The sequence below is a fragment of the Accipiter gentilis genome, chromosome 18 (genome assembly GCF_929443795.1).
Source record: "Accipiter gentilis chromosome 18, bAccGen1.1, whole genome shotgun sequence".
Taxonomy (NCBI): Eukaryota; Metazoa; Chordata; class Aves; order Accipitriformes; family Accipitridae; genus Astur; species Astur gentilis.
In genome coordinates this window covers 16,569,873-16,595,222 of record NC_064897.1, presented here as the reverse complement: position 1 = coordinate 16,595,222, position 25,350 = coordinate 16,569,873, and the positions used below count along the sequence as shown (strand labels likewise).

The window sequence follows — 25,350 nt, the reverse complement described above, 5'->3', positions numbered from 1 at the left end:
TGCGTAAACTTCGTCTGTACTGTGACACTTTAATCCTATGTGAAGACTGTGAGCTTGTGTTAGTAGTCAACTTGAAAGAAGTTCATTGTTGTGTTGGAAGTGTAAGACTAGTTGATAAATTATGGAAATGACTCCCTTGTCTGACCTGACAACTAAATATCGTTAAATGAACCTGTGGATAAGGTTGTTGGCAGCTTCATGGTGAAGAGCATGGAAAATAGTTGCTAATGTGGAAAACTGAATCGGAATTAGCGATGGAGGAGTTAAAAGCTGCATCCCAACTCAGCCTGGGTTTTCAAAATGATGCTTTCTGAGTATAAATCAGATATGAAAAAAGAATCTGGTGTGAAAGACAAGAGTGTATTTTTGGCATACTTCTTAAACCAAACCTTTCAGGGCGAAAATTCCTTCAACAGGTTCTTATTTATTATATGTGTGTTCTCAAATATAAAATGTGATGAGTATAGGAGCTTAAATTGTATCAGGTCTTCAAGAGAGCCAGATACAAACTAAAGGGCTCCTCCTTACACCACCACTCCCTCCCCCCGCCAGTCTTTGCACCAATAGAGTTGTATCAGTGCTGTTTGAACTGGTGGCATTCCTACTAGTTTGCTCAAGTGACTAGTGAGGTGAGATGGTGGTTTTGGCAATGTGGGTGAGAGTCAGACTTGAAGCCTGACTTCTGGATACAGGATAGAAAGGCTGGAGTTTGAAAAGCCTGTGCTTGCTCTAGGCAAGAGTTTCTGTTGATTTGTCGTGAAGGAAAATTAATGGGAATTGGCAGGGTATGTAATTCCAGTGATTTTAATGCTTGGATCTCTGCTGTTATCTTGTGTCTTCAGTTGCATGTTCAAGGAGCTGTCTCAAGCATTCATGTACAAAAGGTGCTCAATATTAGGCACTAAAAATTTTACAAGTTTTACAGGTTTCTGGTTGTGTAACCATATTGTCCAAGACAGTGTGCAAAGAAACAAGGCTTGCTTTCGTCAGTGGAGATGCTGTCTGTGCATGAGGAAAATCTTGATAAGAAAACTCCAGGAGGTTGTTGGATTATTATGCCATCAGCAATTCAAATGCTTAAATAGGAGTAGTTCTGAAATAGAAATAGCAGTTTTGAGTATTTATGATTTGAAACTGTCTGTGTCTGAGTCATTCAGTGAATTTTCTGGCAGACGGTGTTGGTAGGTTTGAAAAGACATTACACAAGATAATGGTAGTGATTATGAAAAGGTATTTGGGACAGAGTTTAAGGGGAACACCATTACTTTAAACTGTATCGTTCTCTGATAAAACCTGTTTTAAATGCCTTATGCTTTCTACAAGACATCGTATTTCAGCTGGTTGTACTTAACATGGTGACCGGCTGCCTCTGCTTTTTAAAGCAATGTGTTTGTCAAGACAAGTTCAATAGAGAAACTGGTTTTCAAAAATTAAGAATACGGAGACAAACAAGGTACTAGTTCTGCTTCTTCAGAAAACAGTTTTCTGAAAACATTTTTAACTTTCACTTGTTTATTTGAATATGCTCCTACTACCAGAACATGTTACTTTTGAAGTAGGGTGCTGCAGATCAGTATGTAAACTAATAAGAAGCAAGAGGTGAGTTGTTTCTACGTAGTTCCTGTTGCAGTGCTTTGAAAAGAACAACCTCCTGCCTCCTGTGTGGCAGAGTGAGAGATTCAGACTTTTATCATCAGGTAACTGTAAAACTGACCTGGAGTTTAACTTGCCCAGTGATTACATATGTTTTCTGGAAAGTTTGTCTCAATGGTTTGACATAAAAATAAAATCTTTATCTTAGTCCAGTTTGAAGATGAACCTCAAGGTTTCCTTTCAGGACACAGTGACAACCTTTTTCTATACAGAAGACTGCTCACCACATTGTGATGTGACAGCTGGTGTGGTGGTAAGCGGGCAGCCTCTCTCAGGGAAGGAGGTGCCACAGCTTATACTGCTGCTGCTTGATTTGAGAGGTAGCAAAGAACTTCAAGCGAGGTGGTGTTAGCAAAATCAAGGTGCTCAGAATTTTGAAGAGGAAATATATGCTTAATACCAATTTGCCCTCTGATTTAATATGATTTTCAATTATAACTTCTTTGGAATTTTCAGAACGTCATGGAAATAACTGTCCTTTACTAGTTTTTGTTAAGTGGCATCTGTTTGAGTAACGATATGGCCAAGGTAGGAAGAAAATTACTGTACAGGTTTTGTTTGGTTTTTTTATTTGTAGCTTAATGGTCTCTTGAGCAGATGAAATATGTTGTAGGGATGATGGGTATAAAATAAAATTAGATTGCAGTTGTATTTGTTGTTGTGTGTAGCCATGATTACTCTTGTATTCTAGAGTTACAGATCTCTGCTACTCAGTTAGCAGTGGAGAGAGCCTCTTTTTCTGTCCACACAGGATTCTTTGGCCTTCTGTGAACTGTACGTGTGTCAGTGAATGTTTTGGGACTTATCAGGACTGCCTTGTGGTTAAACTGCTTGCAGAAGGGTGTCTTCAAATGTATAGGTAGATATAAGGTTCATAGGACATATAATTGTCAGTGTAGAAAAATTTGCAGCGTGGTTCAGATGGATTTTTGTAGCTGTGAAAATGCAATGGAGTCTGCTGGGATGTGGCAGCTGCTGTAGCTCTCTGTGAACAGGACTAATTAAGCCCTTGTGAGAACAGAAAATAGTCAGGCACTATTCACAGGAAGAAAGTGTTGGAACAGGCAGAGCTATAATCATTGGCTCTAAGGTACCTTTAGACAGCAGTAAGCAAGAGAGTAGACAATTTATTTGCAGAATGGGTTGAAAGTCTAGTCTGAATACTTAAAATGGGTATTGCAGTGTTCTGCCAGCAGATCGAAGTACATTGCAAACTTCTGTTGAGGCCTGCTGCAGGAAAGGCTACTTCCTTTTTTTACCCTCTCTTATACTCTTTGTTCTGGCAGTATTTTATCTCAAAATGGTTAGCATTCTTGTTTCTTCATCTAATATTGAAAACCAAACTTATATTAGATATAGATGTCATAATGTTACAACATTGCCTTCATTTGAATAGGTCATGTAAAAGTCTAGCTGTCTTTGCCAACGTGAATTGTTGTTTTTCTAAATGTGGCTATGATCATCTGCATATATTCAAAAGTAAGGTGTGGCTAGGCTGACTTACCGTAAGTATGCCAAAGCCTTTTTTTGTATTTGTTCGTCCAGTTTTCCTCCTTAACCAAATTAAATGCTGTTTTCCCTAACCCGTTGAGTTCCATCTGCTTAGAGGATTGCAGAGACTGCTGTTCCTTATTTGAAGCCAAGGTCAATTGTGCTGCTCTGTTAGGTCTAGAGGATGACAATTTATATGCCACAGATTTCCTCAGGAGATCACTGGGTGTGTTAAGCAGTTCTGCAACTTTTAGGTAAGGGTTGTTTTGTTGGTAGGAACCTTTAGTTGGCTTTTCTCTTGTTTTAATGACAGCGTTCTGGTGAGGTTCCTGTTTTACCTCCTTACTGATGGATGTGTTTATTACTCGACTAGTATGATTTTCTCAAAATGTTGTCATAAGTGTGTTTTAGTAAATTGGATGTTTATGGATATTTGAATAAACAGGCTGTTCTTCTGGAGGGAATGTGCCATGGACCTTCTTGCTGTATGAAATGTATTCCTCACATAATTCTGCAGACCTTTATTAAAGGCACTTGTTTGTGTTGTTCTGATTTCTTGTGCAAACTGCTTCGTGGGTGATACTAGGTTTTGGATGTGTTACCATGATAAGGACTTAAAGTCCACATATGTCTATACGTTGTTTCTGAGTTATGGTAAAATGCAGAACTTCTGATGAAAATGGAATAATTGAATTGAGGCAGTAAAAGCTGCCTTCTGAGAGCAAATACTACCTCTGGCTTCTTAGATTAAATCTGACTGGTAAAATTCCTTTAGCTAGTGGTAAAATTCCTTCAGCAATCTTTAACTCCTGCTTGTACTAGAAATACTTATATCTGTCTCCCAGTTTGCAGTGGGAGCTGTTTTAAAAAGTCATGCAATGCAAAGATAAGTATAGCTGAGGTTGGCTATACTCTGTCCTGAGAGTACTGGCAAGCTTTTACCTGCAGGGAAAGGGATTTTAGCATTTGAAACAAGGAAGCGGATGGCTAGTAGGACTTGAAATGAAGGGCTACTGAACATGCATTTCGGCTTCTCTCAGTTGACAGTTCAGGTATGCTTTTGTTATGAAGAATACAGCACTGCATTTCCTAGTGGGCTGCTCCTGAGATTTAGGGGTTACCATTCCCTGGCGTAAACTGAAGGATGTACTTTTTCTGTTTTCCTTCCTGATGCTTTAATTTATGTCTTGGCCTCCATGGCTGGTGGAATTTGTGGGCATTTATTACTTAGACAAATACTAGTGCTGTGGAGATAAGTTAATGGTGGTGGAATCTTGTACTTTCTGACATTATGGGATGATACAACCAATTTGCGTGTGAGGAACAGTGTGCTTTGCAAATTGCGTTAGTTTAAGCAATTATTTGTGTGTCTGTGTATTCCCTAGAACAGCATATAGCACTGCAAGGCTGATAACAGCAATGTTCTGCTGTTTTTAATATTAATCTTTTAGGCAAATAGGTTTTTTGTTTTAATGGATCATGACTGTATAAATAAAAGGAAGAACCTATTCATATTCTTGTTAAAGTAGTTATGTGACAAAGTGCCAACTATTGGCTTTCTGCCTGCAGCACCTTCAGTGGGGAACAAAATGGATTATTTTCTGAGGTGGGTGTCCTGAGAGTTGAGAAAAGCATAACAAAGTCAACAAAAGGTTTACTTAGTGGTTTTCTGACCTTTATATAGTCCAAGCTAAGAGGCAGATGCTGAAAAATGGCTTGTGTCTTGATGGTTTTAATGTCTATGGTTAAGTGCAACTGCTCTTTGGCTTCCTGCTCTGTGACTTTTTAATAATTGGCAACCATATGAATTTTGTAGCATTACAGAAATAGTTCAATAATGGATGTAATATAAAAATCCTTTCCTTTTTTTGGGCTTCACTAATGCAGTGAAGTAAGTTGCTAGGTAGTTTAGGCTGGATTTGTAAGATATTTCTTAAGGGGCAATTTTAAAATATGTTTTTGATATAGAAGAGGAACACGAAATTTCTCTGACCACCTGATAATTATGAATTATTCATTTCACTCCTATGAAGGATATAAAGGAATAGTTTTTGGTGGTGGGTGTTTTTGTTCAGTTTTTTAGGTCATTCTCCAGAAACACAGCATGATTTGCCAAAGCCTCCTTTTCTTCTTATTAGGATTTTTCATAGGTGTTCTGGCATTCTTAAATCAACTAGGACTATAGAGGAGGAGGATCAGTAATAAAACATTAAAACTTTCTGGGTTACAAAAATCCAATGTGTGATTCAGTAGGAGGTATTTGTTGCTAAAATAATTAAGATGTGTATTGGTTACAGCTATTGTATCTGTAAAACTTTTGTAATTTGGCCTTGATCTTATACTCTGAAGTTTAAAGGTAGGATATTTCCTGTCTTTTGCCGTGAAGGCAAACTTAGAATGATAGAGAGTGAGAGAGGCTGACCAGGTTTCACAGCGTTTGCATAAATGTTTCTGTCCAAAACATCTAGCTAGCGCGTGACGCGGTTGAAAATGCCAGTTATGTCAACTGATTTGGAAGGACTCCAGTGTAGGGTCAGTGTAGGAAAAGGGAGATGATACACAAGACTGTCGGCGACAATACCAAAAAAAATCTCAAATACTCAGATAAAGTCAGGCTTGATGTAACAGTACAGCTCTGCCTGACTGTGAATAAGCTCGGTCTGCTTTGGGTTTTGAGCAGCAGAGTCTTAAAATGCTGTTGGAAAAGTGGTACAAGATCCTTTCAGAAGGACATTAGCTTTTCATTCTTCCATGTAAGCCCTTTCCAGCTGACTACTTCTGTATCAGTTAACCGGTTCAAATACCTCCTTGTTACGCATCACAGTAAAGTCTTTGTGAAAAACAAAGCATGATCGCAGAACCCATGACTGTTTTCCTCTGAAAACTCATGTCTTGGCTCTCTTTCAATAGATAATTATTATGCAAGTGCCTGAGGGCTTATCTGCCTGCAAGACTCACATGAATGTTTTGTGCAGACTAAGGTCATCCTTGAAAAGGTACAATTCCACATTCCTGTTCTTTTAGCAGTAAGTATGATGTGTCCAGTAGTTCTTGTAGTACCACCTGAAATATTACTACCTTTTGAGAGGCTTTATCCTATGTAGGGATTAAAACTCCCATAAAACTTGGTGCTCCCTTCTTGGAGATCCTGTTCTGAGGTAACAGAATATTTGAACACTTTCTCATTTCAAGCGGAAGGGACTCCTGAACTGGGTGGTAATCTAAGTAATGTCTTTGTAATAAATGAACAGTTTTTCAGCATATTATTTGTTACAATATTCAAACTCACAGGTAATAGTGGTGGTATTTGGGGTTGACCAAAGCATAGTTGCATAATTCCTATTGTAGAATGATGTTTAGTCATACTAATGATGGAGCAAGTGAGAATTACTGGCACTTAAAATTAATTGCTAGGCAGACATAAAAAGGAAAGGTGTAGAATGTATGCATTACTGCTGCTTGCATTGGAGACTGCTTTTTCAGGGGATGTGACCAGTAATAGACCTGTATCTGCATATTGAGCTGATGGTGATCCAGTTGCTAAGCAAACATGCAGGATGTGTATGCTGAAACTGCTTTTCTTCAGTAATTGTCCAACTGTCTTTATTTGTCTTTGAACTTTTGATTTGATTGTGCTGAAAATCTTGGATCATCTGGTAAGTGTCTAGAGAATTCCTTTTATTAGGAGGCAAGCGGTCTGTTAGTGAAAACCAATTCCGCTTTTTGTTGGAAATATTGAATAAGGAAGCCATACAACTGGAAGGCTTTAAACTGTTGGGTATAAGACTTTGTATAGAAATATTACCAGCACTTATTGTATATAATGTAATACGTGTAATGTGTGAGCCAGCTTTTCTGTCTTGTATACTACTTGAAGTATGGATGAAGTAGATTGTATAACTTACAAAACCTTCCCTCCTCCATGGGAGTGCAATGAATGTCAGTTTGAAGCTGGTATGTGAGTGCTGTATGCTTTACAACTCCAGTGACACAAGATCCTAAGATAAACTCAGCCTTCATTTAGTGAAGTTTTTAGGCTCTAACAACATGCCATGAAGTGAAGCAGAGAAAATGGAAATGGATTACAGAAAAAGTCTGCATTCTTGCTGTTTTCATGCTGTAATATTTATGTCATAGAGGATCTCTCCCAAGCTCCTATTTCAGACTCCCATGTGGACCAAAAGCAACATTGTGTATGGCTTGACAAAAGTCTTTTCTGACTAACTTTAAGTGACCTGAGGCAGATTAACATGCAGATTAATGTATTTGACAGTAATAAATCAGTTTTAACAAGTACTGAGGCAGAGATTTGTTTGGCAGAGGGCTTGAATAAAATATAGTATCTGGAGTTACATTGAACATTTTGTGGAGAATGATGTAGCTGAGATGGTTAAAGAATTTCCTGCTTTCCTTGGTTTTGTGTGGATGCATCTTAATACAATTTAGCTGTAACTATGTGGAGTTTTATTTAAGTCAAAGTTGTCTTGGTGAGTAAGCCTACAAAAATCAAAGGATTTTAATTTAAATGGGATGCATGCGTTTTGTCATCCACTGTAAATGTTTAATAACTGCCGTATAGCACGCATACTCTGCATAAATTTATTATCTAGTTTTAAGCTAACTTGGCGAAACAGCCTTCATGTTGATTTCACGTCCTTTTTGTAGGAATCTTGGACTGTAACCTTCCCAAGCTTGAATACAAACATCAAGAAACAGTGACAAGTTTGAGGTGAGAGAAATTGATCTATGCTTCCTTATAGGTAGCACAGTTATTTGTCAGAGACCAGTAACAAATTAGATATTAGGAATACTGGGTGGTTTTGGGAAATGTATTTTGGTGGTTAAGATAACTGCTGTGTGTTACTCTACAGGGATGGTATGAGATCTGTTTGTGTCATTGTTCTAAGTTGTATTTCTCAGGACTGAGGCTTACAAGAAACTTGTATGTTTCTGAAATGAGGTGAAACTTAAATGTGACAAGCTTGGCTTCCAAATTGCAGTTGACAGTTGAGATGAGTGCTAGGTATATGCACGAGAGTATAAACCAGTCATTCTTTTCCCTTGTAGAAGGGAAACTGTAGCAGTGTGTCATGTATTTGGTAAGGTAGTTTTTTTGGATTTTTTTTTTCCTTCACGTTTTGGTCGTCTTTGTTGTGGGGGTTGTTTGTTTCGTTTTGGGTTAGTTTCATTGGGGTGTTTTTGTGGTTTTTTTTAGTTGTGTTTGGTTTCTTTAGTTTTTTCTTAAACCTTTTCTTGTATTGTTCTCACTTTGGCAATGGAAATCAATGACATCAAATTGCCATGTGACAGTTTAAACACTATTCGTGGAAGAAGGTAAGAATTGGTGGTTAACAGATTTTATCCAATCTGTACGTAAGATCAAAGTTGGGGCACAGTGAATGTTTTCATTTCTTTGAGTCTCTGGCAAAAGGTAAGTCATTCCATTGAAACTTGGAATTCCAGAATAGCTATAACATAAACCAGGCTGGGTTAAACTAGAAGTCCCTCTGGTTCAGGATCCCACCTTCATTGAGGAGCTCCTGTCTTAAGCTTCTGCCCTCTGAGACTCTCTGACCACCCTCTTGTGTGTAACCCAAGTAGGCTGTGTGATATCCACCCAGTCTGCCTCCAAGCCATGCTACAGAAACATTTGCACATTCTCCCGCTCCACTTCCTCAGTTTTCTTGCCTTTGTGTCCCACCCATACACAAAGTGACAAGACCTCCTGCCTGAGGTGGAAAGACCAAGAAGCTTTAGGCTGGCTTGTGCTCAGCCAATTCTGTGTTTCACTGTGGGAACAAGTTGAGGGGTAGGGTGAGAGTTGTGCTATGGGTGTGTTCATGGTATGGTTCACTTGATATGTCCCTCTGCTGCAGTATGAAATCCTGATGTGTGCCAGATGTGCCAGGTTGCAGCATCTTACTGAAGCTTTGACTGTGCTTTGTCCCTAACCTTTCTATTTATACCCTTTGAGTCTGAAGCCTGGCCAAGTTGCAGGACCACTTACCAGTCCCAGCCAAGCTGGCCATTCAGGGGAGAAGGAAGAAACTTGGCAAATGAGATTCTGGCAGCTGTGGGTTTTTTCTGTTCCCTTGCCCTCTTAACATAAGTTGATGCCAGAGCATCAGGGTAGTGCCTGCTGGCTTCTTGGATGCCTTTGGGGAGTTCCTGGCATTGTTAGGGTGCTTTGCTTGGTGTCTCTGAGAAATTTTCTGTTTCAAGCCTCATCCTTTTTTCTGTGGGGTTTCTGATTTTGTTTCTCATAATCATTTGACTTCTTCCTGGCTTTGTTTTGCTTTTATTCATTAGGACCCTTTCTCTCTTTCCTCAGAGAGGACTCTTAAGGTTTCAGTAATGATGCCCATTGCCTAAGGAAGAAAATAGCTTCTAAGCATGAATATGCAAGCAATATATGATAGTTATGCACTCGTATTTAGGAGCTTCTAGAGCTAGAGGTGGCTTCATGTGCTTAACACCCTTTGATGGATTTATCCTGTGTGTTTGTCCACTTTCGCTGTGAATCCTCATCCTTTAGCAAGGAGTTCCAAGGCTTACCTATTTGCTGTGTCAAGAACTTCTTTTTGCGTTTGAGGTCACTATCTGCTAACTCTGTGACCTTGCCTTGGCTGACAGGCAATGCTCGGTCTTTTTACTTTTTCTTGTTGTTTTGGGTGGTGGTGCTGCTGTTGTAGTCATGAAGATTGGGAAACCTTGTGCTGTTTTGAAATTCCACTGCAATTTTGAGTGGTCAGCTCTGGTTTTAAATAAAACTTCCTTTGCTATTGCAAAGCAGATCCTTTCTCAAATCATTTAATAAATGTGTAAAATGTGATGTAAAATTTCTGAACTATTACTGATTAACTAGCACATGATAAAAATAGATTTTTTATTTCATAAATGCAAGGCTTGTGTCACTTTGTATTCTTGTTTCCTTAGCTACAGCTGCTTGCTTGTCTACGTAGGTCAGGGCTTGCTTGGTTGTCTGGGCAGGGCAGTTGTCCTCTAAGATCTTACTTCTGCTCTCTTCTAATGTACTAAATTCACAACACTGATTATTGACTTTTCTTAGGACTTAAACATCTGTCAGTGTCTACTTTTTCCCCCAAAACATACATGCCACTACTGTGCTGTCAATACTGGAAGAACCTTTCATGCTTTCCATAATAGTATACCTTGGGATTTTAGAAGTGTATAAGGCAGTGTTTATGCTCTGTTTACATCTGACCCCCTGTATAGAGTTCTCAGCTAGGTTTCCAAGTACATCTTTGGCATACAGATCAGTGGTTGGCTTCTATGTGTAGCACTTGGTCTCTACTGAGAAGCTTTGCCTTCATTTTCTCAATATTGATGATGGTTGTCTGTGCACATGAGATGAATCTGAAGAGCTGTGTTGCCTCTGCATCACAGCCATGGACATGGTAGTTAGTCTGCATCAAAAATACACTGGATTGTTCTCTTTCTGTAAGAAAAATAAGGTAACTTATACTAGAATGAGATCCCTTATTTGCTAACTCCATTGACAGTAGGTGTTGTGTCAGCATAAGATTGTTTTTTTTTCTTTCCAGAACAGTTTTATCTGAATAGTTCTACACATATTAACACCCCTTACAGATCTAGTTGGCCTAGGGTAAGAGTACCTTCAGTGGGTATTTGAAAACTAGGACAAATAACTATTCAGTAGTTTGCTGACCCAATTCTTGCTCTCTGCTCGTATTCCTCCTGTCTGGGCACTTGTCCAGGAAGTCAAACCAAATTCCTACCCTTCCTACTCTTAAAGAGTGTGGATGCTTATCAACTTGGCCATGTTTCCTTCCTGTTCTTAGGGTTTCTTAAAGAAATCGAGTGTCTTCTATGATATCTAGAACTTCTTTCTTCAAACAGAAAGTGCAGACAGTGGCTGCTTAGCTCACTAGTTTTTGTGCTTAGGTGCTATTGTAGGAGCATATATACATGTATGAAATGCCCTTTGGTACAAAACAACATTGACCGGGTCACCCTGGCACAAAGAGTTTCCTCTGGGGGATGAATGTGTTACAAGTTCAGATGGCTCATTTGGTTGCTTTTTCTGGGGCTGTTTCAGACTTTGTTATTATGCTGTAATTTTCCTGTAACACTTTAAAGACTAACAATGCTCTTCAGAGTTGCAAAATGGGAGAAGGAATGGAGGACTCCATCAATGTTGTTACAGTCTTGTTTATGGGCAAAGAGTGCATGTGTCTGTGTGTACATAAAAAAAAGTGTGTGTTTAAAGCCAAGAATTTATTGTTAGTATAATGGAAATCCTAACAGTCTGACTCAAGAATCATTAGTCTAGATTTAATTCTTAAAGAAAAATTGAGGAGAATATTGCAGTTAGAGTACTTGCATATGGGGAAATGTTGCCAAACACAGCTAGAATTGTTAACACGCACTTTTTGATTTCTGTCCCTTCTGGAGTTACTTTCACCCTTCCATTGCTGCTGTGGGTCTTTTAAGTCAGCAGCTTTGGACTGCTGGAGAGGATAACAGAAGGTCATCAGCCTTGGGAGTCATTTGTTGGGAGAAGTATGATGTTGACATTGCCTATTTCTTCTTCCTCCCTCTAGAATCCACTTGGGGTTTTTTTGTATGTTTGCTAGCATGCTTTTACACCTCTTTTCTTTCTTCTTTGGTCTATATCTCCAGGTTATATCTGAATTTACTGTATATGGTGCCCTTTATGTATGTTAGTTACTATTTCTTTGTTACCCCTAAAGCCAGGTTTATCCAGCTTCAGGTCTGCGTTTTTTTTTTTTTCAACTGACCATTAGTGAGTTGTTTATAGCCATGGGGGCTCTGGTGGCAAGCCTGTGCCCCATCTCTTATCTATGCCTGTACTCTTCTGTACTGCATCCTGTCTCTCCACTTCTCAGGGCCTCTGTTGTCATACTAGGCCAGTATTTCTCAACATCATTGTAAATGCCTCTCTCTAGGGAGGATAACAGGAGGTTATATCACACCAAGGTAAACAGAAATAAAATAAATTAGCCATAGACATCTAGTCAATTAGAGAAGCTGCTGTCAAAGCTAAACTGAGTAAAAGGCAGGTCAAGAAAAGTTCAGACGGAGCAAACCTGACAAGCCTCAGTCTTGAGGCCTTGTGGCTCGATATGGAACTTATGGCCTGCTGCTAGCACTTGTAGTGCTGTTTTTACAGGGCTGCATGGTTCTGATTCCCCCTCCCCCACACTCGATGTCTGCAAATCCCTGCTTATCATTCACAAGTCCAGGAAAGGTGTTGCAAACCCTCTTATGACTCCAGGCTCCCAAGCAGGACTGAGTCAAGGATTCTGGAGGCATCCTTTCTTTTCTATCTTCTCTTGCCTTGTGGTGACCTGTGTAGGTCTGAGGGTAGCCAGTAGTGCTTTACTGTGGTATGTAGCCATCGTTACATAGTGTAAGTGCTTCATATAATAGTCTTGTGTTTTCTTTTTTATGAATTTTATTATTACAGTAAATGCTGTATTCTGTCTATGATAAAGGCAACCTGGATGTCTAACTCAACTTTTTCTGTTTTACGTGAAATTATGGGTTTTATTCCTGTTTTGTAATAAGGTATTTCTGTAAGTGTAAATATTGTGTCTCTTTCCTTTGAGGAATGTTATGCTTGATCTCCTGTTGTCACTATCTTCTGTTGTGAGTTATCTACTGCAAGTAGTTTGTCATAACAAAATAATATTTTATTTTCCTTTAATGTTGCTGATTGTCATTCATCCAATGTTACAGCCTGTCCTCATTTTACTAAACAAGCAGTGTAGCTCTCTTATCAAAGGGTGGATTGCAATTCCATGCTTCAAAGTAGGGACAGTATATTTTTCACTGAAAGTATATAGAAGTGAAGTGCTCCTCATTGTCACAGTTCACACCATTTTTTTTAGACAATTCCAGTGCATGTTTTGGGGGCTTTTTTGATTTTGTTTTTGAGTTGGAAAAGACATGGATCCCACCCCCCCCCCCCCCCCCCCCCCGACTATCTGTATGCATCAATAAGTGGTATTAAATCATGCAAAACATCTAATGTGTGTATTCCCAAAATGCTTCCTGGTTACTTGAAAATTAACTTAGAGCATGTTTATGGTCTTAAACCATTTCAAACTAAAAATTTACACTAGCGTAGCTGTGCTGATTGCTAGACTGCAGGCTGCAGCTATACTAACAAAAACTTCTGCAGGGAACACAGTTATACTAGCAAACAGTGTTACGCCAAGATGGTAAAACAAACCGCAGCAAGATGGCTTTTTGTGTGAGTGTCTTGGTCTAGGTTCTGTAGATGTGTTCTGACTTTAAGCTACACCTGTACTTACAGGTCTTGCATGTATACGAGTAATAATTTTGGCTTTTAAAATTTTAGCAGTAATCTCACAAAGTATCATAAATAGACTGAGGGTGTTTTGCCATCTCTGCTTAGTTACAGGACAGTAGAAAGTAAAAGATTAACTCAACATTTCTACTTTTGAATTACATCAGTGATGTACTGTGATATCAGTGTCCTTGGTCTTGTTTCAGAATTTGAGATCATTTCAAACAATGTTACCAGGAGAGAAATGTGTATCTGAAAGAGTGGCACTAAATGGTAGAGGAGACTAAAAGTTCACTTTGGGTTATTTCTTAACTCTCAACAATTACTAATTTTGAAAAACCAAATTATTCTCTGGCTATTCCATTGAGGAAGTTAAGATACGTAATTAGTAAGTAGCTTTATTTGGTGTTACCTAGAACTTCAGCCATTTGACTAAATCTGCTTCTGACTGACATAAATTAGGTGCAGTCTAGTTACAGTGGGTCTGTCTCTTGCTTGAATTTTGGTGGTTAAGAAAGAATCTGAAAAAGATGTTGCACTGCTTTTTTTGATCTTAGACTGATACAATGCTGTGGGTGTGGATGTTGGTTATTCCTATAATGTTCTTGTAACATTTTTGCTACAGAAAAGTAGCAAGTTTTTTAGAGTTGTCTGACTTGTGGCAAAACAACATTATGGTTTTTGAGGAGGGGAATATATGCTGTTTTCAACTGAAGAAATGTCATTGTTGAGTGTTAAGTAAAGGAATAAATTTTCTTTGTTCTTATTTTTTACAAATATGGGAATGCAAACATATTTTGTAGACCAAACGGGTCAGTCACAAAATAAAACACTGATGGGCAAGCTCAAAACCTCATGAATAAAGCTTATCAAGATTATCAGCAAAACTAAAGAGTAGGTGCTTCCAAAAACTGGGAAGAGTGTGATGGTCAGCTTTTTGCAACCAAGCTTCTGAGATCCTGACCACTGCATTAAAAGCAGTAATCTTGGTAAGGTTTCTGGTTTGCCATGCCAGGTGCGGTCTGCAGCTAGTCAACAGGTCAAAATCAAGGCCATGGTATGTACATATATGATAATTAAAGGCTTGGTTCAACACATAACTGTCAGTCCTTAACAGGTTAGGAAAATACTGCCTATAAAATACATAAACAATTAAAATCTTGGTGTGTGTGTGGTCCTACCCTTTTGGTCATGTTGTTCATGCTGCATCTCTGTATATTGAGCCAATTCACTTTGCTAGTTTGATAGTAAACGATTTCTCATTCTCCTCCCTGGGTTAATGTTTTTTCTAGACTGCATCTGGAGTGGGTTGTGTCAAACATCAGAGTGCCTCTGGGGGGGGACAGCTATGAGAAGTGGGGCTGTTTGCCCACTGAGGGAAGAGTGGGGCTGCCCCCTCTTGGCACCAGCCAGCCCTTAAATCTGCACAGGGATGGCTTCTAAGTAAACAGATGTCCAAGCAAGCCAGTAAGAAGCACTAAAGGCAACCGTCTTAAATGCTTTCCTGCTTGAAGTTTGCAGCCAAAAATGTGTATTTCTTTTTGGTTTTAAAAGCAAGGTGGTAGTGTTTGTTTCTGTGCAGTTGCTCCAGGCCTTAGAGCATTTTCTTGAATTGTAAAAGATCTCAGTCAGTTTCTAGAGAGAGTCAGACTTAACACTTCCTAGGAGGAGAGTGTTGTACCTGCCAGGGTAGAGGAATGTTTGCTTGCTGGATTGCTGCTGTTGATTTTGGTGCCCTTTACATTCTCATGCAAAGATCATCTGTGTAGAGGGCTTAAGTGGATGTAGCTTCAGTTTAGTAGTCTAGCTCTGGATTTTAGTGCCTGCTCCAAAGACTTTGGTTTCTTCATCTTCACCCACTAGTTCTGTGCATCAGATGTCCTTGAGGCAGTGGTTAAAAGGATGTATTCTAAATTTTCACTTATGAGGAAAGTAATGTCTAATTTCATACTTTCACTTTTAGACAGTCTGTGATCCAAAGCGTTACTAACAAAAACCAACTGCATCTTTTTGTTGTTGGCAACCATGAAGTAAGTTAGTGTGTAAGTTAGTAACATGCCATAGAAATAAAATCATAAAAGGGCACAAAGATGGAACGTTTCTCGCTTGGAGAAACAGAGCTGTTTAATGAAAAATGAAGCAAAAGCAAGTTTTCTAGGTCTAGGCTGTGGATTTTTGTGGAATGTGATGTGAAAAGAACTTGAACTTTTGTTCCTCGTTTTGTACTGCTTTTGTGACAATTCTCTTGGTTTTGGTTTATTGCAGAGTAAAACTAATTTACAGCAGTCATCTAGTCTGTAACAACCAGACATTGTGCACTGGGGGTGGGCCAACCTCTGACATAAAGCTTAACCCAGTTACAAAACTGAGGTCCAATTTGCAGTACAAATTGGACAAATGTTGTAACAATGTAATGGGATCCTCTGAAATGGAACCATTTGGTTAATGTAGGCAGGCTGCTGGCTTGTTCTCTTTCTTTGGATCCAAATGCATAAGAATGTGCTTGATTGTTTGCCTCTGCAGCCTGCTGTGAAATAGCTTAGGCTGAAGTGTCCAGTGACAGTTTACAAGTTACAAAGACAGCTTTTTGGCCACTGACCCTCTGCGGGAGTCTAATCTTTGTTTTGTAGATGTCTCTTTATCTAGGGAAATTACATCTAAGAGAAGAGGTGTTGGATTGCTTCCTCATTGTTCCTCATTGTTAAAGATGACCTCCAAAGAATTTTTACAGCCCGATTCATACTTTTCCTTTAGGGTACATTGAGAAAATAAGGTTTTCTGTGATTTTTCTTCTTCCTTCCCCTGTTCATACATGCGCTTGTTTGCTTCATTTTTGACTGTAGTTTTGGAGAATATTTAGAATGTTGCTGTGGATGTTTAACTCCTTAATTGAAAAAGACAGCTCAATCATTGAAAGATTCTTAAGAAAAGGATAAAAATCTCTTATTTCAAGTTATACTCTTGAATCTTTCAATACTGCTGCTTTGTTAACTTGTGGCCTTATAACTTAGGAGCAACTCACAAATCTACTTAAAATGTATGCATTTCTTATCTCTTCTGCTTTGCTCTATGCATAATGAAAAAAGCAGCCAACCAGTGAATGCCCCATATAGTTAATTAGTGACCTCCCCATGGGTTAGCTAGGCCACTTGTACAGGTGACACTCAAACAGCAGTCTTAACTCATGTGACATAGCGCTTGCTGTCTGACTTCTTCTTCCTCTTTCCCTTACCCAAACTGTGTACGCCTGCCTTGGATTGACACCAGTGCTTGCCTAATTTGCCCAGTAAATGGACCGGGCTGCGGTGTAAACAAAATCAAAGACGACTGCCTTCCCCCCAGAGCACAAAATCCAACACCTTGCCAACTGAATACTGTTGGTGTTAGTATACCATTTGGGAGGGACTACTTGTGACAGAACCTCCCTACCAGAAGATAGTAGTAGAAATACAATGTGCCAAGAAAGCTACATTTTTTTTTTAAATATACCTTATTTCAGTCAAGGTAGCCAGAATCAACTATTTTATAGGCAAAAAATCCCCTCTATCACCCTATATAAGCCATGTTCTTATCATGAACAATCTGCCCATGGGTTGTACTGGAAGTGCTTTGCCATTTGCACCTGTGCTAACAGTTCTGGAAATGGAGTTGTGCCTATTTTGTTACTGAGGCCTAGTCTAAACAACTTTGGATTTGGTAAAATTATTCAGTCCATAGGTGGCTTACTGTTCAATTAGCTTTGCCATTCTACTGGCATGGATGTAGGTAGCCAACTAGTGATGTTGTGGTATCTGTGATGGTACATGGACGCAGGTAAGGCAAAGTTTGTAGATTGAGAGAGTGTCTCTTATAAGACTTTTCAGGCACTAAAGCCTTTCATTAAACATTAATGAATGTTCTGAGAAGTGATGTAGCCTGAAATCTTCACGATGACCTTTTGATAACTTTGATAACTTCTTTTGATAACTAAGCTCTGTTAGGGAGAATGGGATAATCTTATGAAGATTTGTCCAGTGTGTATACATTGTTTATGCTAGTTTAATGGATGCTTTGAAGAGGATTAGCAAGGAAGGAGCTAACATCCATACAGTGGATGCCGTTGCCTTCCTGAGCAGGAAAGTGCCTATCAGAAAGGCTGTTGGATCTATGACAGGGGAGTGGAGGCGGGTGCAGTTTTCATTCTTCTTCCAAATACCAGCTATAGAGAGAATGAAATACCTTTGAAGGGACCATTCTTGTGGTACTTATAGGAGGAACATACTGAGAAGAGTTGAATGCTGGAGAGATTGCTTTGCTTAGGGGTAGTGGGAGGTAGTCTGACCATATGGGACTGTGTTTTATCCTAAAAAGGGAATGACAGATCTGTTAAATTTAACTACAAACACTACCCTTAGTGTGCTTTCTTTGTTTTGCTACTGTGTGGCATTGCTTAGCTCAGGTAGAAAACCAGTCCTCGTGCTCGGTGAATTCTGGGAGGTTAGAAGGTTTGTGTCACTTATTCAGGGAATATTCAGGGAAATCGCACAAAGAATAGTAGCATCATCCTGTGGTGCTTCAGTTTGTGTAACTACTCCTTGTCATCTTGACGAGTGAAGCAGTGTCCTAAATATGCTGTAATTGTGGATGTTGACTCTTCCGACGTTGCACAATTGCGGTGAACTGCTGAAATGGTATTGCCTTCTGATTCTGTTTTCAGAAAGATGCCAAGTGTCTGTCTACAGCCTGAAACTGGCACTGACTCTCCTTGCTGTGGGGTTGACTTCTGAACTGGGATGGAGTGAGCAGCTGAGAGTGATGACCACTTAGGCTATTGTAGGTTGTGTGGTGGCAGCAGCATATTAAGTTGACTAATGGAGTGCTACATTTTGTGTTTATAGGCTGTGTTTAGAACTATGATAGTATTAAACTGGTAAGTCCTTTCTAAGAGCTGACTTAGCCTTTAGAAGTTTTTTGTATTAAAAAAACCCAACAAACAACAAACCAAACTCTGTAGATGCTTTTCTCAGATTATTTTAAACAGCAGGAACTCACTGATTGATCTAGACGCTGTTATGCTTACTATATGTGCAGTCATTAAGTAGGTTTTAAGTTGTACATGACAACTTCCTCTTTAAAATGGAATCTAATTTTAATGAAAGCTTTTAGTTTGTTGCATGCTACAAAAAAGTTAAAGGACTTATGATCTCAGTGAAACACAAAACAACCTCTTCCAAGACCTCAAATGTTCTATACCTTTCCATTTTCTAGTTTTTGTTTTCATGAACTGCCTAGTCTTAAAGACAGAATGGGGCAATATGTCTCTTCAGGGTGTTTTAACCATCGACTTCTGGCTAGATGCTGCTGACCATACGTAGACTTCCTGTTTTCTTAGGAAAAGGTCATCCTAGTCATTCAAAGCCTTCACTGAACTGTGGCGTCATAGAAACTTTGTAACAGAAATTAAAGACCATCTGTGCCTTTCCTGTTCATAATCTCGGACTGCTTTCTTTCACTTGTGAACAAATAGTTCTGGCTATTAGCACTTTTCTGCTGGCAACTCCACGTTGCATTGGCTTTTGTAGTACATTTTTAAAAATGAGTAAAAACCAGTAGTGATGCTTTTGGTCTATCTTTTGGCTTGCTTACCTTTGCATGCACAGGAAGGGCAAGCATATTTAGCACTAAAGAATCCTGCATGAAGGACAACATGGGAACATCTTAGTTCATTGAGCAATGCCACTGTAATTTCAAGGAACTATGACTTCTATTTATGCAGAGCTCTAAAGTTCAGCTCTACTGCTGAATGCAAATCTCACTTGCTGGAGGTGAAATGCACCTTTTATTTTTAACTGTAGTGATTGCTTGACAGTGGGTGCTAGTGAAGTAAATCTTCAAGGCCTGATTTAAGAAGTCTCTTGGCATTCTTATATGTTCTTGTATTAGAAGAACCTTTTGCAAACATCTTGGCCAAATGTGGTTAAGCTTGTTGTGTTGGTTGTTACTGTGTCTGAGCATTGCTCCCACAGTGTCATAGAGGTGACGTAAGGACATGCTCTTAGGCAATATAGCAGTTAATGCAGCACACAATGGCAATTCTATTGCTTAAAGCTAGTAGAAAGAAAAACTACTAAAACTTGCTGGTTAAATGTCTAATGCAAACTGAACAATCCATGAAACTAACTATTGACTGTTTTAACTAAGTACCTGTTTGAAATGTGGGGAATATCAGGTAGGGGTGTGTGCATGTGTGTTTGTAACTGTTTACAAACAGCTGCTCTGCTTACTTGCGTTTTTTTGGTTTTAGCTACAGCTTCAAAATGGTACAGTGTACTGTACTGAAATTAGTCTCTTATAAGTTGTCTTTTAAATTAAGATGCCCAATAAGTTTAATTTCAAACTGTAGTTCTTGTTGCATACTCTTTTCTTTCTTCCCTAGATCAGTTTTGCCAAATGGCTATGTGATGATGTCTTCATGTTTCTCGCATAAAAATAGAATTGTGAATTGGCTGCTTGAATTATGACAAAACTAGTCAAGATTTCAGTTTTCTGTGGCTTTCTAAATATTTGTTCTTGGTCTTAAAATCCACTTGCTCAACTTCTTCATTGGGCTTCCTGTGTAATGTTGTTAACCCTTGGCATAATTCTCATGAGGTGATAGTCCTGTGGCTCTTGTGTTTACCAAGTAAACAGCTGTGAACATTTTAGATGGTACTTCTTAGGTGGAGGTTACTGACCCTGTAGTGGAGTTAGCAGGAAGGTGGGCATACCATCTGCTCTGCTGGCATATTGTAAACTTACCTTCTTGGGTGATTAAAGCAGTGTGCCATACTGAACTCGGACAACTGAGGTATCATTTAGTTCTGCAAAGTCTGTTACCTGCTCATTAGCAGCTCTCTCCTCTGGGGATTGCTAGGCAGCTGAGGGGCTATAGTATTACAAACTGCTGCAGCAAAATTAACTGTAGCACATTTGTCAGAGCTGAGAATTATCTTGCAGTGATCATGTGTAAATGAGATTAGTCCCTGAAAGGAAGGAGTACATTATTTATTGGCTTTTTGGGGGTGACATTTTATTACAAGATTGCCAATACCAATATCCCATCTTATATTTTTAATTTTCTTTCCTACATTATGACAAAGTTCGGCATCTTTTATTGGGCACTAAAATTCCAATCTAATTATGCACCCTGGCAAGTTAAAACTTGTTAGATGGGTTATCTTAATGTTATGTGTTAGTCACATCTAAGTACTTAGATGTTACAGTAATAGAATGACACCAAGTGATTAGCACAAAATGAAGAGATTCTCATTCAGAGTGAATCTGAAGTCTCAGCTGAGCGCTAATTCATTCTAGTGGTTTCTGGCTCTCTGATTGCAAAGTGCTTTGGCTATTGTGCTTCCCAAGGCTACCAGTGTCAAACAGATACCTCTTGACTGGCTATTGAAGTGACCACCACACAGTGGTGTACAAGATAAATAGGTAACCAATAATACTCTTGGATGAAGGCTCAGATTAACAGGTTGTCATTAGGTAATTTTCTGCAAATCTAATTAGTCTTTAGCATCTTGAGTTAAATTTACCCCAAATCCTTTTTGCAGTGTTACAAGTGTAAAATACAGTTACTTTTCTGACTAGAAAGCATGGGCTATGGTTTTCTGGGGGAATCATCTGGTTTTGCTGTGATGGAATGAATGGTGTTTAAATCTGTCTGGTCTAATTCCTTACACAAGTAAAGTTACAGACCCATTGCTAGCAGTAAGTGTGAACACGTTAATTTAAGCAAGGGAAACATAATCACTGTGTGTACTACTGCCTTTCTTGCAGTCTGTCTAAAGTTAGTTGCTGCTTGAGCTCTGCTTGCTTGCTATTACCCAAGCAGCTGTACAAGTACTTATCCTAGTTTCAGTGAAACCTAGCCCAGATGATTGAGCTTGGGTATGAGCTTCATACTCACAAAAAGCTGATAATTACAGAGTGCCTGTGATAAGTAGTTTATCTGTACATAGTATTAACAGCCCAGTGTTTGCAACTTCATAAAAATAGTCTATAAAAACATCACTGTGCTTTTGTGAATTTTACTGTTTTTATGGAGCTCACTTTCTATTATCTTTCAAAGTTGTGTTTAATTTGTGTTAGGATACAGAGTGGTCACAAGATGAGAATTCATTGTCCAACAGTGTGGAAGCCTATATAATTAATTGATCCTGTGGGAGTTTGGGCACATATAGAAGCAGTTGTCGTAGCTGTTTGGTAGCTTTTAAGCATGCTTTTCTTCCAGCCAACTTGCACTCTTCTTTTTAACTTTAGTTCAGTTATACAAACTGTTTGTCTTTCAGAGCCAACACGTAATCAGCCAAACCGAACCAAGAGGAAAGAGAATAATTGAAAAGGCTCCCAGCATCTCATGAATGAACTAACGGAACTCGATAATGCTGGTTCTCCAGAGCCAGGTCTACGGCTCAGAAAAGGACACATGTCTGACACTGCAACAACACAGGCACCCTTTGAAGAGGACAGCTGTGAGCAGAGGCTTCTTTTAGTGGATCCGCCTCTGTCTTCTGACCAGGAAAATGTAAGTTTGTGGTTATCTGTTAGGTTTACTAGGAAAAACTAGTTTGGATATAAGTGCTTCAGTGCTTGAAATAAGTTCCAGAAATGTGAACCATGAGCCTACAACTTCTTTATGCCTGCTAAATAATTGTAATAAACCTAGGAAGATACCAGAAATATTCAGTTTCATGTATGGGAACTTGGGTGACAAGATGGGGCTAAGTGTAAGTTTAGCAGCATTATGTTTTTTTTATCGCCTCCTCAAAGAAATGGGACTTGAACTTGTTTGTTCTCTGCTGAGACACTGCTCATATTGAAAGATTTTTGTTCTGTAACTTCCAATTAATTATAAGTGAAAGGAGAAGATACATTGACTCTGGCTGAATGTAATCTGAACCTTGGCTAATTGCTGTCGTTTAACAGATTAGGACAGAAAAATCTGTTTGCAAGCATTCTTGTTGGAAGAATGGCCATACTGGATTAGGCCAAACATCCACAGTGCGCAATATCCTATCTTGGACAGCAGCCAGTAACAGACTGGAAGAGTACAAGGATGGGGAAGCATGTTGTGTTACTTGCCTAGGACACTCTCCCAGCCTTTAAATTGGTGGCTTATTGTTTTCCTGAGCCAGTGGCAATGTTCTTGAATTTTTGGTGTGTAAGCCTTTGTAAACTTTAGCAGCTACAACATCCTGCAGAAAAGTGTTCCACAGCTTAATTATGTGTTATATGAAGGTAATGTCCAAGCATTGGAGAAAAGTACCTTCTGGTTAGAGAGTTTCAGAAATGTAATTAATGCTTCTCCCAGGATATATACAGATGGCTATCAGCAGAGTTAAGTGGAGGAGACATTCATCTTAGGCTCACTATTAAATTTATCATGGCTTAATGAGTTTACTGTATCAGCTTAGTTACAGCAACTGTGTGGTTTTAGCCAGCAGCAAAAACGTGCTGATGCTACTTAATGTGGCCTTCTATGCAGGAGAGTTGGGCTGTTGCTGTAATTGCATTTGCCACAGATTCTGGGTGTGTGCATGGAGCACTGTCATGGTTCAGCTGACATGAGAATCCATATCAGGCTGTCTTAACTTGATTAGTTTGTACCTTTATAGAATTTAGTTTCAAGTGTCCTTGTAATGAGAAGTCAGAACAGGTATTCATGGCTAATAAGCCAAGCCAGTGCACTGTGAGCTGTACACTGCTGTAACTTCTATGGGACAGTCTCAGTATCATGATAACGGGAAATGCCCAGAGTCTTTTTCTTTGCATTATGTGGAAGGTGGTAAACCATGTGTAGAAGGTGCAAAGTCTTAGCCAATAGCTGAATTTGCTAAGGTTACAAAAAGAAAAGTTGAGTTGTGCTAGCAGATATTTTGAACATAAAGATGTTTATCTGACTGTGTGTTTGGGAACATCTTTTTTTGAAGGCTGTTTTCGTTCTTGTCTGACTTTCCTAGTTGAATAATGAGTTACCTGTTACCTGCAGATGGAATAGCCCAAAGTAAAAGCCTGTAACTGCTTATGTTCTATAATTCTTTCTGTACATTTGCTTAGCTAAATAGAAATTATTTGGATGAAGTGTTTAATTTTAGAATTTTGGAAATAAAATGGTTAAAGTACTTTCATTCTCTCTTCTGCTTTTTCAGGCATTCTTAGCATGTGTTAGTCCTTTTTTGTTTGTTTTTTGTTTGCTTTCATCCCTATGACAAAAGTATGTGTTTCTTTTGTTTTTGCTCACTACAAATATTTAGCTTTTTTGTATTTGATGTCTTCTCTCTTTCCCAGTCTCTTAAAATGCTGCCACAGAATTTTTTTTTGCCATTTGGGCCTTGCCGTTCTGTCTTGAACTGCTTCACTTTCTCTGCCTTATATGGCCTCTTGATTTTTTTGACTTTTTTTCAGTGTAAAGTTTTATTCCTGTCCTCTGTGATTTCTTGTTTTTAATACTGTGATATCTTTAAATTTTGTTCTTAAAAGGTTGAGTAATTGATGCTTCAAATGGATCATCCCAAAACACTCTGCTGTCAAAAGTACCAATATTAGCTTGCCAAATGGCCTTTATTATGTGACATACTTGCAGTGTTCTAAATAATCTGGAAAAAACATTATGCTATATATCTTCCTCTGTCTTGTATAAGCCTCAGCACAGCTGTTGCTCAAATGCCAGCTAGGACTCACTTTTTTGCTCTACTGTACATTCTGGCTATGTGCTACTGCCTCAGAGATGACTTACTAGTTCAAAAGCATGATTTTCCTTGGGTTCTGAATAGGCTCTTGTTTAGATAACAGTAGTATAAGATTATTGTTCTTCCATAGGTGGCAATAGTACTTGGGCACACAAGCTAAACATAGCCTTGTAAAAGGACTCAAGTGGTGTCCGCTTCATTAGTATTCTAGTGACTAAATGCAACCACACTGAAGCTGATGGTAATGATCAAGGAATTCCTATGTTGGAGAAGGAAAGTGGATGAGAGCTATATAGTGTCTTGATGGTAGGACAACCATGGTTATTTAATATGCTTTTAAATGCTTCTACTTATAACAAGCTAATCATATTGACTTTCTTGAATATCATAATATAGATGTATTCTAATAGATACGGTACTTCCCCAAAATGAACGGACTCTTTATGCAGCCCTAAAAACCTTGTGCTTGACTCTTTTTTTTTTTTTTTTTTTTTAAAGTATACTTTAACCTGTCAGTGACAGGAAGTAAACAAAAGAACCATTTTCTTTGCCTTTATTCCAGTCATTAGGCTTTCATGTTCCTGAATAATTATTTCTTTCATGCAGTTGAGCTGCATTGTGCAGTTGTCCTATGTGGCACCAAAATGCACCCATGAAGTGGAGACCTGTTGCTCTAAAGTGTTTGATAACCTGCAGTAAGGGTTTGGGGGGAAGTATGCGTAGCTCCCAAGTCATCTGAATGGACAGAAGAAATTTGGGCAAATAGTCACCTGGATTGCTTCTCAGGAAGCATGGTTTTTGACTTCAAGTTGAACTTACTTGACCTCTGACAGATTTCATGATACCTGCACGAAGCTATAGGAGTCTTTCTAGAGCATAAATACCAAAGTGACTTGAAGGAGGAGGCAGAAGGATGTGACAGATTTTCAGGTACAAAAGAAAAGTTTAAGAATAATTGAAGGTAAGCAAATAACTTGAGGCTTTTAACTTGAATCATAGAACTTACTCAAAGCCTTTTCTGTTACAGAAGTGTGTACTTATTATCTACAAAAGAAGACTTCAAAAATAGTTTTGGTATTGACAGAAGGGTGCATGTAGATTCATGGAATTGTCAACTTGTCTTTATGGTGCATGCTATCTGAGGGAAAAGATTTACGTGAAGTCTTGAAGGCC

At 38.8% G+C, this 25,350-nt stretch overlaps 1 protein-coding gene across 3 annotated transcripts in view; it reads left to right on the top strand.

Moving 5' to 3' along the window:
- ADIPOR2 (adiponectin receptor 2) overlaps window positions 1–25,350 on the top strand; it is a 45,532-nt gene that overhangs the window by 1,935 nt on the left and 18,247 nt on the right. Inside the window, exons 1-3 of one of the 3 annotated variants that reach the window (XM_049821679.1) lie at window positions 6,122–6,140; window positions 7,810–7,873; window positions 21,778–22,013. In XM_049821679.1, coding sequence (XP_049677636.1) covers window positions 21,846–22,013 — 168 coding nt within the window. In that variant the 5' untranslated portion in view covers window positions 6,122–6,140; window positions 7,810–7,873; window positions 21,778–21,845. Of the gene's footprint in view, window positions 1–6,121; window positions 6,141–7,809; window positions 7,874–21,777; window positions 22,014–25,350 lie in introns of those variants that run through there. The other 2 variants (XM_049821677.1, XM_049821678.1) reach the window with 2 other exon arrangements.